We start from the raw sequence: 17315 nt of genomic DNA, 5'->3' as shown, positions 1-17315 counted from the left end.
TATAGTCGAGTTGGTTTAAGGGTTAATTTAATAACTTGTTGAGAGGAGAGAAAATGGGGCTGATGAGCTTGCGTTGTAAACGGCAAAGCAAATGAAACCCGAACACGCGGAACTTAACCTAAGGGACTGAACTTTTAACCTAAGTGACTTATCTTGTGTTTCCTTTGATTAAGTACGGTCGGAAAATAAATAATAGGTAGAAAATGTGGAAAAGAGATATGGGTCTCAAACGATGAAAAACGTAAAAGGTTAAACCCTAACTTTCACCTTAACTCGATGAGAATCAAACATCTATCATAGAATGGAAAGAGGACCTCCAACTAATAAGCCAACTCTTAATTTTGAAGCAGTCAAAACAAAAAAGTTTGTAACCAATAGCTCGATTGATTATTTGCCAATTGCACCAATATATATAGATGGTACGGTAGGAAAAGGCTCTATTTTTTTTTCTTTTTGAATATTAATCATAAAATAATAGAAATAATAAAAACCTCAATTATTGGCTATTTGGCAATTGGGCAATTGGGCAATTGGGCTTGTGAATTGAATTACGTGTACTCGCAGAATAAATTCCATTGGTTGAGCTTTCCTTCGCACTATCTATATATAAATATTTAAAATATATAACCCCACAATGTCCACGATCTTTTGCGGAAAATACTGAGTGTACTCTGGTGCACCGTGTATCTAAGGGTATTTTTATGTTTATTGGTGATCTCTATCATATTTTCTCCTTACATGGAAATGAAAAATGTAAGAGGGTGTACCGCGCGTGCACCCAGGTACATATGATATGCTCTTGATCATTCGTAGGACAACAAATAATAATCATTTTGAGCACCTTTGCAAAAAAAAAAGATATTTCCTATCGTGAACCCGTCATTAAAAAGTATTGTTATTGATTCGTTGTTAGCCTGTCGTAAAAGGCTCGTTGCTGTCTTTATTTGGTTGTTAACCCCGTAGTGACGAAATTTTTGACCTGTCAGCATTGATTTATCATTAATAATACAAATTCTTATAGTAGTACCCGAATGCAGGGCACTCAAAAGCATTTTTATTTTCATTGGTGTTCCCAACAAATTTCTCCTTACAAAGGGAAAATGTGAAAGGGAACCGTACATGTAATATGCTCTAGATAATTCATAGGCAACAAATCATTTTGAGCACCTTTGGAAAAAAAAAATATTCCCCAAAATGTTATCCTTCACCCCATCCATCTCCTTCATGAAAACCTTTGTATTTCACCCCATCATATCTCATGCTACACCATTTTGGCTTCATCTTTGTTATTTCCTCGTCGTTTCGTTATCCGGGTACATAGCTTTGAAGGTCACAAATCCAAGAACCACCAATATTAATGGCAACAACACTACTACTAAGCTTTACAATCTTGATTTATATTTCACATCAGTTTCAGCAACAACCAACTCAAGCATGGCAACACTTGAAATGGAAGTGTTCTCTAACACCCAACTCATTTTCATGACCTTTCTAATGCTCGTTGGTGGCGAAGTCTTCACCTCCATGCTCGGTCTCCATCTCCGTAGTAAAACCCTAAAAAAGATTGACAACAATTCCATTGAAGATGATGATGATGATGATGATACAATAAAGTGTTACAACAAGTGTACCAAATATTTAGGGTATGTAGTCCTAGGATACCTCATAATAATACACACACTAGGGTCAACTTTGGTAACCTTATACATGATCATGACCCCAAGTGCACATAATGTCCTTAAAAGCAAAGGACTTGTCCTAAACACTTTCTCCATATTTACCATAGTTTCAACTTTTTCGAGTTGTGGTTATCTCCCTACAAATGAGAACATGATCATTTTTAGGAGAAATCCCGGTCTCCTTTTGATTGTACTCCCTTTCGTCTTCTTAGGAAACACATTGTATCCCCCAATGTTAAGGGTTTTTATATGGGTTTTAGAGAGGTTTACTAAGAGAACAGAGTTTTCTTACATGTTGAACCATAACAAAGAGATCGGGTATTGTCACTTGTTCTCTAGTAAAGAGTGTTGGTGTATTACCGCCACCGTGATCGCGTTTTTGGGTTTACAAGTTGTGGTTTTTGTTGGTATGGAATGGAGGTCTGGAGTTATGGAAGGGATGAACTCGTACCAGAAGTTTGTAGGATCGTTGTTTCAATCAGCGAATACACGCCATGCTGGGGAATATATTGTTGATCTCTCTCTAGTTTCTTCTGCTGTCTTGGTTTTATTCACCCTCATGATGTGAGTACTAATTCTCTCTTTCTCCTTTTTAAACTCTTCTTTGCAATTAGAGTAGACCTGATCATTACGAGCCCGGTCTGACCCGCCCTAAATGTAGTGGGTTTTGGCAAAATTTTAAGGCCCGTTTTTTGAGTCTGGATCAATTTTAAAATTTTTTTGTGAGTTTATGATAACTCAAAATTGGATTTAAAGGTTTATTTAAGATTGTTCCGGCTCGAATTAGCGGTTTTTTTTTTACAGAAATCTCTGTTTGGCTGCGTTCCGGTTCAGCCCACCTTTTGACCAGGTCTAATATTTTACATGCACGTAGAGCTAGGTGTATAAAAAAAATGCTCATTTTTTGTAATTTTTAATACACCGTATGTTTTTATTAATTTTTTATATTATGGAAAAAAATATCGATGAATAAATATTTTAAACGATTAAATTAGTTACCTTATATTTCGTACATTATTAATGATTTTGATTAAAATGAAAAAATTATCATTAAAACAGATAAGTTTTACATATATAGGATAACTTTTTAAGCAATTTGAGCTAAATTTTACTTTGAAAAAGGATTTGTGTAAATGATAATGAAGGTATTATTAAATTGTTAAAAAATATAGATATAAAAAAATAATAACATACTACTATGAAGTAGGTCAGATCGGGTACCATAATACAAAGTAATTTAAGGAAAAAAAGTAATTTAAGGAGGAGAACTATTTAATAAAAATATATCAAAAATGGAAAGTCGCCTTTTAATAAAGTAATTTAAGGAGGTGCACTATTTAATAAAAATACGGAAATAGACCTGGATTCATATAAAAAATTAATTTTTAGATCGCATTGAATCTTGGTCCACATGAATGAATGATCATTTTACGGAATCCTCCATTTGGAATATAATTCGAAAATTGACTAGAATTCGGAACCCTATGTCCACTTTTATTGAGGAAGTCTTGTTCTATAATCAGTAGAGATTTGAAATGCTATACTCACAATATAATAATACATTACTATAAGAATTTGTATTTTTTATGACAACTTAATAACGACAGGTAAAAATTCCGTCGTAAAAGGGCTTTTGCGACGGTGATAACAACCCAACAACGACGGGAACAACCGTCGCAAATGTCTTTTACGACGGGTTAACGACAGGATTTTCCATTAACGACGGCCCCCTTTTATGACGGGTTTGCGAAGGAAAATCCCGTCGTTAATCAACAATTGTTGGCTTTTAGCGACGGAATTTCCCGTCGTTAATAGTACAATTTCTTGTAGTGTACAAGAATTTGTATCTTTAATGACAACCTAATTACAACGGGTCAAAATTTTGTAGCAAATTTTTTTGCAACGGGGCAAACAACCAAACAAGGACGGGAACAACCGTCGCAAATGTCTTTTACGACGGGTTAACGATGTGATTTTCCATTAACGACGGACCCCTTTTATGACGGGTTCGCGATAGAAAATTCCGTCATTAATCAACGATTAATGGCCTTTAGCGACGTGATTTCTCGTCCTTAATGGTACAATTTTTTGTAGTGATAGTTTGCATTTTCCTTTAGTACCAAACAACATAATAGTTTTTTTCTCATGTGGCTGAAAAAGAGTAGTTGCATTTTCTCATGTGGTATCAAACAAAATAGTTTGGTAACGTGATTGTATTTTTGTTTGGTACCAAACAACTAATAAAAGATAAATGTCATTTTTCGTGAGTCAGACTCAATTTATTGACTGAATTTATCCTTTAATACTTAGTATACCACCCGAAGTTATTATTTTGTCCTTAAACTAGTATACCATTTCCAATCTCCTACCAATTAGAGAATTAGGAAACCTCACTTATACTAGCTTTGTCCCTTTTGATGCCTTATTTTTATTTTGGGATGTTCCTTTTAGATTGCCCCATGCTTTAAATAGTATTCCCTATTTTTTCACTTGTTCTCTTTCCATCTTTCTCCTCATGACTTATCTACTTTATCAACTCACTAGATTTTAGCCCGTGCGATGCACGAATTCTACTAAATTGTTACGTTTAAATAGAACTCCTATATACCAATTTTATATATTAGATTATATTAGTTTTTGATTTTGCATTGAATTTTATTTTAGATTTATTTTTTTAATTATGAGAATTTTTTTTTTGGATGAAATTTTATATGCGGAATATTAATAATTAATTAATAAAAAAATATCTACGTGACCATTAATTATTTATCTACGTGGCACTCGACTTTTTTTTAATTCAAAATTAATTTTGAAATCTTATTTTTCATTGGCCTAAACCATTAGGTTTCCTACGCGGCGCTCTAATATTGGATTAATGTTTGATTTTAAATTGAATTTATTTATTTTATTTTAGAGTAGTGTTTGATTTTTGATGAATTTTATTTTAGATTTATTTTTTGGCTTTTAGAGTGTTTGATTTTGGATGAAGTTGTATATATTAGTAATTAATTAATTATAATATCCACGTGGCAATCGATTTTTTTAATTCAAAAATAGATTAGAAATCTTATTTTTCATTGGCCGAAACCATTAGTAATTCTAGGTGGCGCTCTAATATTTCAGCAAATATGCCTCCTTTATATATTATTTTTTAATTGTTAAATTATTAGAGTGTTTGATTTTAGATGGAGTTATATATATTAGTAATTAATTAATTCATTAAAATATCTACGTGGCACCTAATTAATTATCTACGTGGCACTTGATTTTTTTAATTCAAAAATAAATTTGAAATCTTATTTTTCATTGGCCGAAACCATTAGTAATCGTAGGTGGCGTTCTAATCTTTCAGCAAATATGTCTCCTTTATACATAACCATTAGTAATCCTAGGTGGCGCTCTAATCTTCCAGCAAATATGCTTCATTTATATATGTATATTAGATTAGATTTGCAATTTTTAACCCCGATTTTTCATAAAGTAAACTTTTACTATAGAACAATAAAAAAATAAAAGAAAGAGCACCACCGAACTTATCAAATTAACGTTCAATGACGTACGAACTTTATCCTTAATTGAAACAATAATGGTTTGTATATTTGTACAAGTTGTAGTGAGCTAGTGAGAGTGTGAGATCAACTGGATTGGAATTCTTGCTATAGGGTACATAAGTACGTTCTTTACGCTTACTATTTAGGTGTTAATATATTCAATTTTGTAAGAGAACAAATTATAAAAAAGTTAATATTTGAAAAATACATATCAAGACACGAATCTAACAAGATTTTAACATGATACTCCCCCTATTTCAGAATATTTGTAACAGTTTAACTGGTACACTTGTTAATTTACTAATTTGATTGTAAATGTATGCAATTTTATATTTATAAAGCTACATACTTTATATTTGAAAATACATTAAGATTAGGAAAATGTGTGAAAATATACTTTTTAGTTTGTCACTTTTGTAATTTGCTACTTTTTAAGATTTTTAAAAAACACTACCTTTATTTTACAATAGGATCATCGACCAAGGTAATGAGGTTTTGGTCTAGTGCGTCTGCGGGCATGTTTGCAAAGAGTGGAAGCTAATACTACTTATATACTCCCTTTGAATCTAAATGTTTTTCCCATTTGCTATTTTACGAGGTAATTAAGAGAAAGAAAACAAAGCAACATTGAAAGTTGATATGCATTTATTGTTGTATTTTATGGGGAGTTGTTGTGTTTGCTGATTTTTTTCACAAGAAAACAAAACAACTTTTAATGTTTTTACTTGTGAAAACCAATACTAGAATTTAAGGAATAAAAATGTCAACTCATCAATCTATCAATACTTAAAACTAACCAATGAGATTTCATGGTTTTATATTAATAAACCAATAAGATTACAAGGTTAAAAAGGAAATAAAACAAATGAGAATATCATTTTGGGACACTTAAAAAGAAAATGGGAAAAACATTTAGATTCGGAGGGAGTAATACGGAGTGAGTGCAACTCCAATGGTGAGCTACAAGATGTTGTGGCTACGTTTACCACATCAAATTTCTAACTGAAATTGATTTAAACTATAAATTATCACATTGGTGGGCTACAATACTTTGTAACTCCCTATAACGTTTATTTAAATAATTTATTTATTTGAGCTATATATTTTTTGAGCTATATATTTTTTGAGTTATGTAGCCCAAAATAGCTACAAGGTTTTAATAGTTGCTTGTGTCATTGTTGTAACAATGGTGAACTACCTGCTCACATGTTCATTTTTTTTATGAGTAGGTGCATTTTGTAACCATTAGAGTTGCTCTAAATCTTACGTTTGAATAGGACTTCCACTAAAAACCTATGTTTGACTTGCCTGTATTCCCCAACAAATCTCAAATAAAATATAGTGGTAAATGTTGTCACAAAATGGTTTATTATTATTATTATCATTACTATTATTCTTTCCTTTTTCCTTCTCTTCTTTTTGGGAATTAGAGAAAGGGGCTGTTTCTTTGCTGAAGCGGGTCAAGACGTACTCCAGGGCTCAGGACATTGGGGCGCGGGCAGCTGCCCACATTTTCAGCAGGATCGGGTTCGCCTAGCTAGAGGAGTGGGGGCCCAGATTGTATCTCGGCTCCCCTCCAACTTCTTGTAGTTCACTTGTTCTTTGTAGCTTGTTAAGCTTGTTAAAAAATAAAAAAAAAAAAAAAAAATCATTACTATTATTATTACTATTATTATTATTATTATTATTATTATTATTATTGTTTTGTTTGATTTGATTTGTCACTAATATTGAGTGCTTAATTAATTAAGCTTTAATTTGGTTAATATTTAAAGGTTTCTTCCACCATACACTTCATTTATTCCAATCAGCCATGAACAAGAAGACGCACCACAAACAATAATAAGGATAAAAAAGCAGAAGAAGATGAGAGAGAATATATTGTTTTCCCAATTATCTTACTTGGTGATCTTTGTGATTGTTATATGCATCACCGAAAGGAAAAGTTTGACGGATGACCCTCTCAACTTCAACGTTCTAAACATTGTCTTTGAAGTCATAAGGTAAAATTTTATATAGTCTCGTTATACATCGTACTTCATGCGTTTCAACCATGATGTTTCAATTTAAAATCTTGACACTATTTATAATTGAAGAGAAATTTTTAATTCTTTTCTGTACATAAGAGAAAACATATTCACGTGAATTCTTGTTTGGTTAATCTCGATAAATACTTTAAAAATATAGAAATTTAATAATTTTACTAATGTATAATCTAATATAGAAACTATTAGAGCGCCACCTAGAATTACTAATGTTTTCGGCCAATGAAAAATAAGATTTCTAATTTATTTTTGAATTAAAAAAATCGAGTGTCACGTAGATAATTAATTAGGTGCTATGAAGATATTTAAATTAATTAATTAATTCCTAATATATACAATTCCATCCAAAATCAAACGCTCTAATAAATAAAAAATTAATCTAAAATAAAATTCATCCAAAATCAAACACAAATCTAAAATAAAATTCAATCCAGAATCAAACATTAATCCAATATTAGAGCGTCACGTAGGAAATCTAATGGCTTCGGCCAATGAATGAAAAATAAGACTTCAAAATTATTTTTGAATTAAAAAGTTGAATGCCACGTAGATAAATAATTAGGTGCCACGTAGATATTTTTATTAATTAATTATTAATATTTCTTTTATATAATTTCATCCAAAATCAAACACCATAATAATTAAAATAAAATTCAATCCAAAAAAAAAAATCTAATCTAATATATAAAACATAGCAGTTGATATATATAGGAGTTTTATATTAACGTAACAATTAAATAGAATCCGTGCGTCGCACGGGCTAAAATCTAGTCTGTCTATATATCTATCGATTACATTATACTAAAACAGACACCAGGAGTGACACGTGCCACTTCCTAGTGCAAAATTTCCAGCAAAAATCGTTTTTCTAAAAATATATCTACTTTATTATTTTATATTTTCTATCATTTTTTTATAAATTGTTTACGTATGGAAAAAAATATTAGAATGTATATGATAGCTAATAGATACCACATAATAATTTGCTTTAAATGATTCTGGTAATATTTTAATCAAATAAGTATATCAAATGAAAATTTTATTTACTTAATATTTTTGTCAAATTAGCATATATATTAAGCATATAAAATATGTAATACTCAGTAGGACGAAAATTGCATATTAAATGATTAACTAAGTAAGTAACTGATTTATTTATTATGCATTTGCTCTTTGAGGAGAAGTATATCAGTTAAAACATTTCATACAAAAATTGATCAAATAATAATTTTAGATATTCGTGCGTGCACAGGATCTAATCTAGTATTACAAATAACTTGTACCTACTTCATTATTATAATAGTGGAGCACTAAATGCCGCCCCATATTACTCAAAATTGCCCCACTATTTTACCCACATACCCTCCTTTATTTACCCCCTCATTCAATATTTGCTATCCTCATTTACCCTCTTACCTTCCCACCCCAAACTGGACCACCACCGGCCAACATCACCGTCCACCACCGTCGGCCAGCAACGCCGCCACCAACTCCGCCACCACGTCGTCGGCGACAAAGTGTGTAGTAATGTTACATGACCGAGTCTACCGGTAGAACGTCAAATTCACAAGAGGGTATTTTTTTTTGTCCGGAAAAATTTCAGAAACTTATGCATTTTTAGCTTGTATCATGGTACATGCTTATGAATTTTAAGCTTGTACCATGGTACAGGCTTATGAGTTTTTAGCTTCGACCGTGGTATAGACTTATGCAGTTTAAGCTCGTACCATGGTACGATCTTAAAATTTATAAATCTATACCATGGTCGAAGCTAAAAATTCATAAGTCTCTAATTTTTTTTCCAAGTAGATTAAATAAAATTAACAGCAAATCAAAACCTTAAATAATATACACTTATGCATATTAAGCTCACACCATGGCGTAGACTTGTGAATTTTAAGCTCCGTCCATGGTACAAACTTAAAATGCATAAGTCTTTACCATGGTACAAGCTAAAAACTCATAAGTCTGTACCATGGTACAAGCTTAAAATTCATAAGATTATACCATGGTACAAGCTAAAAAGCATAAGTTTCTGAAATTTTTTCCGGACAAAAAAAATACCCTCTTGTGAATTCGACATTCCATCGGTAGACTCGGCCATCTAACCATTATACGCATTTTGTCACTGATGACGTGGTGGCGGGGGTGCAGGCCGGCGGTGGTGGACGGGGGTGCTGGCCGGCGGTGCTGGCCGGCGGTGGTTCGGTTTGGGGTGGGAAGGTAAGAGGATGAATGAGGATGGTAAATGTTGAATGAGGGGGTAAATAAAGGAGGGTATATGGGTAAAATAGTGGGGCGGTTTTGAGTAATATGGGCCGGTAAATAGTAAGCCCCTTATAATATCATAGAATATTTGCATAAAATTTTTGAGATATCTATCTATAACTGTAATAAAAAGAGAGAAAATCAATGTGAAGTTGACAAGTGTCACTCTTTGAATTGCCTCTCCTACAATATAATACTCCCTCCATTTCTTTATGTTTTTTACATTTTTTTTTTGGGTCTCTCAAAATGTTCTTTACATTTTTTTATATTATCACATAAATGCTTTAATATTCTATCAAAAATTTTGTCAAATGATTATTTTAACCAATTAAATTTATTGGGTCATTTAATCTCTCACACTTTTCTATTGGGACATTAAATTTTTCTCATTTTCCCAATATCAGAATTTTGATAACAGTGAAAACATTATAAATAAACGTAATTTTCCTTGTTTAAATAAAAAAATAGAGGAATATCAATGCATATTAATTAGTCGTTAACAAAAGTGCAAAAGGACAAACGTAAAGAACAAAAAGAAAAGGAGGGGGTAAATAATAAAACAAAAACCTTAATAATGGTATGTCAAATATTCTACTAAATACACTAGTAAACATTGAATATTTTGCAAATATGCAATACTAAACATGATTTATTGTGCCGCAATAACTTGTACAAGAGTATATGTATAATCTCCAGTAAAAATAAGCTATAGTTGTTTAACCACGTTAAGTTTACTAATCATCAATAGATGAATAATTGACGGCACACATGTTTATTAGCAAACTACTCCGTACATTACTTTTATTCTCTAATAATTGAGGGCACAAATGGATAATAGGAATACAATTAAAGTTATCCATTTTATAGGAATGTTTATTGTGTAAATATAATTTATTGAGATTCTTAACAACACGAACGTATAGGAATATACGAACTAAATATTTCAAAAGTGCATAGCTGGATTGGTTAACCTGTGTCAGGTGTTGGTTCAATATGCTCCTTTCTTCTTAAATTACCAATTAAAAAAAATATACCTTATTCATCATATATACGTATTACTATTGTACCATAAACTAAATTTACTTAATTATTCAACTTAATATATACTTGGCATATATAGTGGAGAAATTATCACTCGCATGCATCACTTAAGGCATACACTAAGGACAATAATATGTCAAGGTCACCTTGATTAATAGTATGTAATATATACCATGATATTGAAAATCAAATAAAAAATTTCCAATATGTAGCATTTTCAATACCATTAGGTCACCATGTAGGATACCTCCTTTATATTTTTATATTAGTTTATGATTTTTTTGTATATTAAATACATATTTTAGTATATTATTTCGTATTTATTAGGGGATGCGGGATACAAAATTATGTAAATAATCTTTGTTCTTAATATTTCAAACCTTTTAGCCGAGGAAAAGTATGCAATATTTCTATTTTTTGTGTACAGAAAAATGGTGGAAACTATTCACAATATTTTTTTGCAGCTCAATCGCTTAATGATATGTAATTTTTATATTTACGTAAAAGTATAATTATTAAGATTTCCCTTTTTAAAGATTCATATAATTATGTATAAATAAATTAATACGTTCTATTCTTTCATATATACTCCATTAAGTATAATCAATATTGAAGAAAATATGTCTTTGCTCCAAGATTTCATTTAATGCATTTAATGTGAATTCTAAAAAATGTTTTTCAGAATTAATTAAGCAAATTAATTATTCAATGAGATCAAGTGATATGAATGCCTAATTAGATGCCGCTTCAGTTCAAGTGGAATTAATATTATCAACGCCACAATTTATTCTTGACTGAACTCGTAGGGTCACACAAATAGTACGTGAACATGTCAAGCATTTAGGTGAATATAATATTCAGTAAATACTCTAATAAATGGATAATCGAAAATGATGGATGTTGGTTTCAGTGGAAGCTAAACAAACCATCGAAAGGCAAAGACGAGAATATTTGTCTGAAATGAAGATATTGCCGGAAACAAAAATATAGTTCGTATCGGAAATATTATCAGAAATAGAAATATTACCACAAGCAGAAATGTCGGAAACGGAAATATTATTCGAAATATAGATAGTTTCGGAAAGGAAAATATTGTCGGAAATGGAAATATTGTTCGAATCGAAAATATTGTCGAAAATGGAAATATTCTCGGAATTGGAAATATTACCAGAAACGAAAATATTGTACGAATCAGAAACGCGAATCTCGATCCATGAGCCGGAAGCACGGGCCAAAGGGTCGCGTACAACACGACCCATGGAGAACACGCGTGCCAGACAAGCTTCAGAGCAACTTCCAGCAAAAGCGTCAGGACAGCGCCCATGGGGCGGCACGCAAGCGTCAACGTCACAGGCCAGTGCCTGCTCGCAAGCGCACAACGCGGACCCGCGAGCAAGTAGGCCAGCGCGTGCGTGCAAGGGGACAACTAGCGCGCGCGTGCAAGGGGACAACTAGCGCGCGCGTACAAGGGGACAACTAGCGCGCGCGTGCAAGGGTCCAACGCATAGCTGGTCGTAAGCTTCGCTTGGGCACCAAGTTAACTTGCCAAGCAAGTTACTTGGGCCACAAGCCTTCCTCACGGCCGGTTGATTCCTTAATGGACTATATGGATTTGTTTCCTAAATCTACCATAATTTTAGTTTCCTAATTATAGTGCGTTATGATTTATGGAAACTCTAGAATATTCCTTACTCTATAGATAAGAGCTTAGGGAGAATTATTTACGCACATAATTAAACACACAAAGTCACATGTGAATTACAATTCAAGGGAACATTGTAATTTTGTCTATCACCTAAGAGTGAGATTCCGAAATTCTTAAAAATCTACTTATACCGAGATTCTAGTTGGTCAAAATTAAGGTGAATTAGAATGTGATGTGGACTATCTACGGAGGGGTGACATTTGGAGCCCTAAACTTGTTCTTGTTCGGTTCAGGAGCAGCTAGGGAAGGCACACATCATTAATTGTATATATTCTCAATTATGCTAATTGATAATGTGAATTTTACTTAGATTCTGACAGTTATGGTTTTTCGCATATCAATTAGATTGTTCATAACCTAACAAATATGTTATTCATTTATTTATTATTTTGACCACATGTATAATAAGGGAGTGGAACAAAGTAAAATGAAGATTGAGTGCGGTCTCTTCACCTTATTTGAAATAAAATTTTTGAACTTATCTGACTTATTTAAACTTACTGGAATCGGACCTGATTAAATCAAATAGGTCCTAATTAAAATTTATGGATTTGATCAGACCCGATTTCAAGAGAATAAACTTGAGATGGGGCGGGTAACAAAATGGGTACGGGTAACACAATAAAAAATGAGATAGTATTTAAATTTAATATCGGATCCGAAATGGGCCAAGTTGAATAGGTATAGTTGATTATATCGGGTTTAAGTTTATATCTGTTCAGGTTTTTATCGTTTTAGGTTCATACAATGAGGATAAATCAGTTGCGAGATGAAATTGGTAGAGGGTTGTGCTTCGACTTAGGTGAATTCGATTTCAAATTATAAAATCACAATTATAAATACGTTTATAAATGCTAATATTGAGGCCTTAACTAGAGATAAAGGCAATTACTAACTTTTAAGAGTGTTAAGAATTTAAGATCAGTAGCGGGATTAAATCGGTTATGGGTTATAAACGATACGAATTAAACGGGTTACTGGTTTTATACGGTTCGGATTAAGCAGGTTACGAGTTAAAACAACTCGGGTTGTAAACGAGTTTACCTCGGGTTCAAACGATTTGGATTGGAACGGATTGGGTTATTAACGGGTTTCGAATCCATATTATTCGGGTTGAAACTGATCGGGTTGCTGTGAAACGATTTGTTATCAGGTTTCGGATCTTAATCGGGTTAATATTTTTCGATCGGTTCGGGTTGAATATAATCTGACCGAATTTTGGGTTCCAGCTCGCGGGTCATTAACGGTTTTGGTTCTTAACGATCAGACCAGCCTAGCGGGTTCAACGATTCAAGTTGAGAATTGACATCTCGTATATTATAGCATGATAACTAATTTTTATACCTAACATGAAATTATGGATGGTGCGTGAAAAAAGTATAAAAAAATCTACGTACTTTTCTATGTTTCTTTTCTAAATTAATTTAACGTTGCACTTAAAGTTAAAATAAGTAACTCATGCCTCGCACGGGTCCTACACTAGTTAGTAATATTAAAACAACATTTATCGGTTTTTTGTGTATAATTTTCTGGAGTCTTCGTTAAATTTTATTTCTATGTAATTTTATTTAGGGCTCCGTTCGATTTGGTGTAAACCGTTTTAATAAAAGATGATTTTCCACAGAAAACACAATTCCAAACTAGTTTTTTTTTTTTTTTTTCGTTCCTTAAAAGAAAAATCGACAATTAATAGGAAAAACAAATGGGAGAAGATGGGTGAAAATTGAGAGGAAGAGGGGAGAGAGAGGTAAGGAGGAAAGGTGGAAAAGTGATTTTCCTTCCTTTCAAATGGAAAATTTTTTTCCACATTTGAGGGATTTATGAAAATTTGTTTTTCATCCCTTGTACAACTAAACAACGTAAAATGATTGGAAAGAGGATAATCTTTTCCAATAAAACCTTTTACACCATACCAAACGGAGCCTAAATTAAGAATTATAATTTATCTCTATTCTATAAGAGAACTCTTGAGGTCATCTTTGTAATGCATATTTGGTATCCCTCCATAGAATAGTCTTAAATACTCTCCATAACTTCATCATCAAATTGAATTAATTAAAAAGCTGATTGTTTTATGATATTGAATTGAATTAATTTAAAAATCGATTGTTTAATGCAATTAAATCACCAATTAAGAAAGGCTATTGTAAATCATGGATTATCATGCAATCTCTAGAAAAAAACATAAAAGAAAATTAGTCTATTAATACTACAGAGTATTTACCAATTATATTAACATTAATTGTAAAATAAAATAAAACACATAGAAGAAAAATAGTTAGTCAATCAGATTTAATCTTAACAGACAAAAAGTCAAAAGTAAAAAAAGAAAATCACAATCACACACTTATCAAAGCCAAATAGATTCCTTATTAATCACATAATTTATTTTTCCTTTCAAGTACTTTATTATGCCACATTTTTGTATTGTCATTAATAAAGTATATTTAAATTTAAATTTTTTTATTCAATAAAAAATACACTCTATAATACATATAAATCCCGTATAATTGATGCATATCTTCCTGTAGAGAACGTTTGCGAATAATTTTTCTACATAACATAATTTTATTTTTTATATATATCTTAGCAAGCATCGCGTGCATAGATGACTAGTATTTTAACTACACAAGTACTATGTAATTGAGTATTAATATTTGTCCCAAACTCTTTTTACTCACTTAATTAAAATATCTAGATGAAACTCTTATATGGTGATATAGATCCCCCGTTAATTGATTGAGTAAGTAATTAAATATCTACATGACACCTAATTATTTAATCTACGTGATATAAACTTATTTTATTCTAAAATAACTTAGCAATCTTATTTCACTTTAGCCGAAATATAATGATTTCCTACGTGGTGCTCTAATAGTGAGCAAATATGTTCACTTTACTCTTATATACATGTAATTTAACAAACTAGTTTTTGATCTCGGACAATGCCCCGGATCATTACATGAAAACAGTATGCATGCCCTTACCAAAAAATATAAAAAATGATATGCTGCTACTATTATTTTATTATTTATTATATTTTGTGCGGGAAAAACGAAATCAAATTAAATATGACATATAGTCTAGTGGACAGGTCTTTATTGTTGGAAACTTGAGGTCAAGGGTCGAGTCTTGTATAAACAATAATTCTATTTTTTATTGTATGTAAGTGCATGGAGTAAGACCATTTAAAATAGAGAAGAGGGAGAGCCTCACGTGGCAGATGAATTTGATTATAAATGTCTTTTAATATATACTACTCCTTCCGTCCCAAAATGTTATTCACGTATTGCATTTCGAGTGTCAAAAAATATTCTTACATTTCCTTTTATAATATCACATAAATGCTTTAATATTCTATTAAAATTTGTGTCAAATGATTATTTTAACAATTAAATTCATCCGGGTATTTAATCTCTCACACTTTTTAATTGGGACATTAAATACTTTTCCATTTTCCTAATATTAGATTTTTTATAAAAGTCAAAATATTATATATAAACGTAATTTTCCTTGTTTAAAAAAATAGAGGAATGTCAATGTACATTAATTAGTCATTAAATCGCGTGCAAAATAACAAACGTAAAGAACATTTTGGGACGGAGGGAGTACCTTCGTTTCGCAATGATCATTATAGTTATTACTTATACAAATATTAAGACAATTGTAATAAAGTGTGTAAAAAAGTGGGTGAGTATAATAAAATGAAATATGGATAAAGTAAGAAAGATAATGTAAAAAGGTGGGTGAGTATGCGAAAAAATCAAACAAAGTAAGAAAAACTGAGTGGAAATATGTAAAATTTGTGAGTATGAGCAACAAGATGATACATTTTCATGTTAAAAAATAACATAAAACACAAACGAAAGAAAATTATGAAACAGAGTAAAACAAAAAGTGTAAAAATCATTTTGAAACGAATAAAGTATAAGATGCATAATTAATTATTGTACGAAAATTTTGATTGTTGCAGTGCCTATGGTAATGTGGGTTTGTCAACGGGCTACAGTTGTAAACGACAGTTAAATACAGATGAACATTGCGAGGACAAAATGTATGGGTTTTGTGGGCGATGGAGTAGTGCTGGAAAATGTGTTCTTATTCTAGTCATGTTTTTCGGTAGACTCAAAAGATTCAACTTGCATGGTGGAAAAGCTTGGAAAATGCTTTGACTTTTCTTGTTACAAGAAGTCTCCCTCCGGTTCGTTTCGATGGTTACACTTTGCTTTTCACAAAAACCAAGGTAATGATTGAAAGCAAGAAAAAGAAAGTAGATTGTTGTAAGAAAATATAATGAAGTAACGTATATGGTGGAATGTGTTGGAAGTTCTAAGTTATGTCAAAGAAAGGAAAACTGGTTTTGACACACCCCATCATTGATTTTGGCACACCACCTTGTGAATAGACCACAAAAACTGTGCTCTCACAGTGGGTGTGCTAAACTCAATTTTTGGTGTGCCAAAATTAGTTCACCAAAGAAAGCCACCCACAAATAAAGAGAAAGTGGAAAAAGTGAGGAAAATTGTTTATTCCATGCATATTAAACAATCATTTAATTTCCTTTTTTGTATATTGGAGTGTGAGAGTACTTGTTTAAAGAGCGGAAATAATGTCTTGTCGAACACACACGCGTGTACGGGACTGTCTGGTTTTGTCTCGATATGAGGGGAATTGCACGACTTGTGGGCTTTTGTGTTTATTATTAGTACCCGTCATTTATTCTCTCCTCGTAACTCTTCCTTTTAATTGTTTCTTTTTGCAAACTTGGTTATATTAATCAACGTTTTTTATCAGGGAAAAAAAACACCACAACGCATAAAACCTCTGAAACTTTTCATTTTCTCTTGCACACATACAATTTTATTGGGAAAATATTTTGGTCTTCAATCGAGGCTTGTGAGTGCATACAAGGCTTAGTGTCATGATAATCTTGTAGTGCGTGATTTAACTGCACCAGGGTAATGTGAAATCGTCTTTTGGGCAAAGATAGTAATGATTGAAATATTGCATTGGCAAACATGATAAA

At 31.8% G+C, this 17315-nt stretch overlaps 1 protein-coding gene across 1 annotated transcript; it reads left to right on the top strand.

Annotated features, from left to right (window-relative positions):
• The first annotated feature begins 1169 nt into the window (after positions 1-1169).
• Positions 1170-17276, top strand: LOC110800823 (cation transporter HKT1;3). Its single transcript, XM_056840928.1, has 3 exons — positions 1170-2243; positions 7006-7233; positions 16263-17276. The coding sequence occupies exons 1-3, from the start codon at positions 1195-1197 to the stop codon at positions 16459-16461; spliced, it is 1476 nt and encodes a 491-aa protein (XP_056696906.1). The 5' UTR covers positions 1170-1194; the 3' UTR covers positions 16462-17276.
• Positions 17277-17315: the final 39 nt, after the last annotated feature.

The sequence above is a fragment of the Spinacia oleracea genome, chromosome 3, assembly GCF_020520425.1.
Source record: "Spinacia oleracea cultivar Varoflay chromosome 3, BTI_SOV_V1, whole genome shotgun sequence".
NCBI lineage: Eukaryota > Viridiplantae > Streptophyta > Magnoliopsida > Caryophyllales > Amaranthaceae > Spinacia > Spinacia oleracea.
Note: the sequence above shows the minus strand (reverse complement) of the source record. Positions and strands in the feature narration are given on the sequence as shown.

Bases quoted from the DNA above. Each gene is read 5' to 3' on its own strand.
- LOC110800823 (XM_056840928.1), top strand. From the start codon at position 1,195: ATGTTATCCTTCACCCCATCCATCTCCTTCATGAAAACCTTTGTATTT. The intron at 2,244-7,005 runs GTGAGTACTAAT...TAATATTTAAAG, and splicing joins GTTTTATTCACCCTCATGAT to GTTTCTTCCACCATACACTT. The intron at 7,234-16,262 runs GTAAAATTTTAT...TGATTGTTGCAG, and splicing joins ATTGTCTTTGAAGTCATAAG to TGCCTATGGTAATGTGGGTT.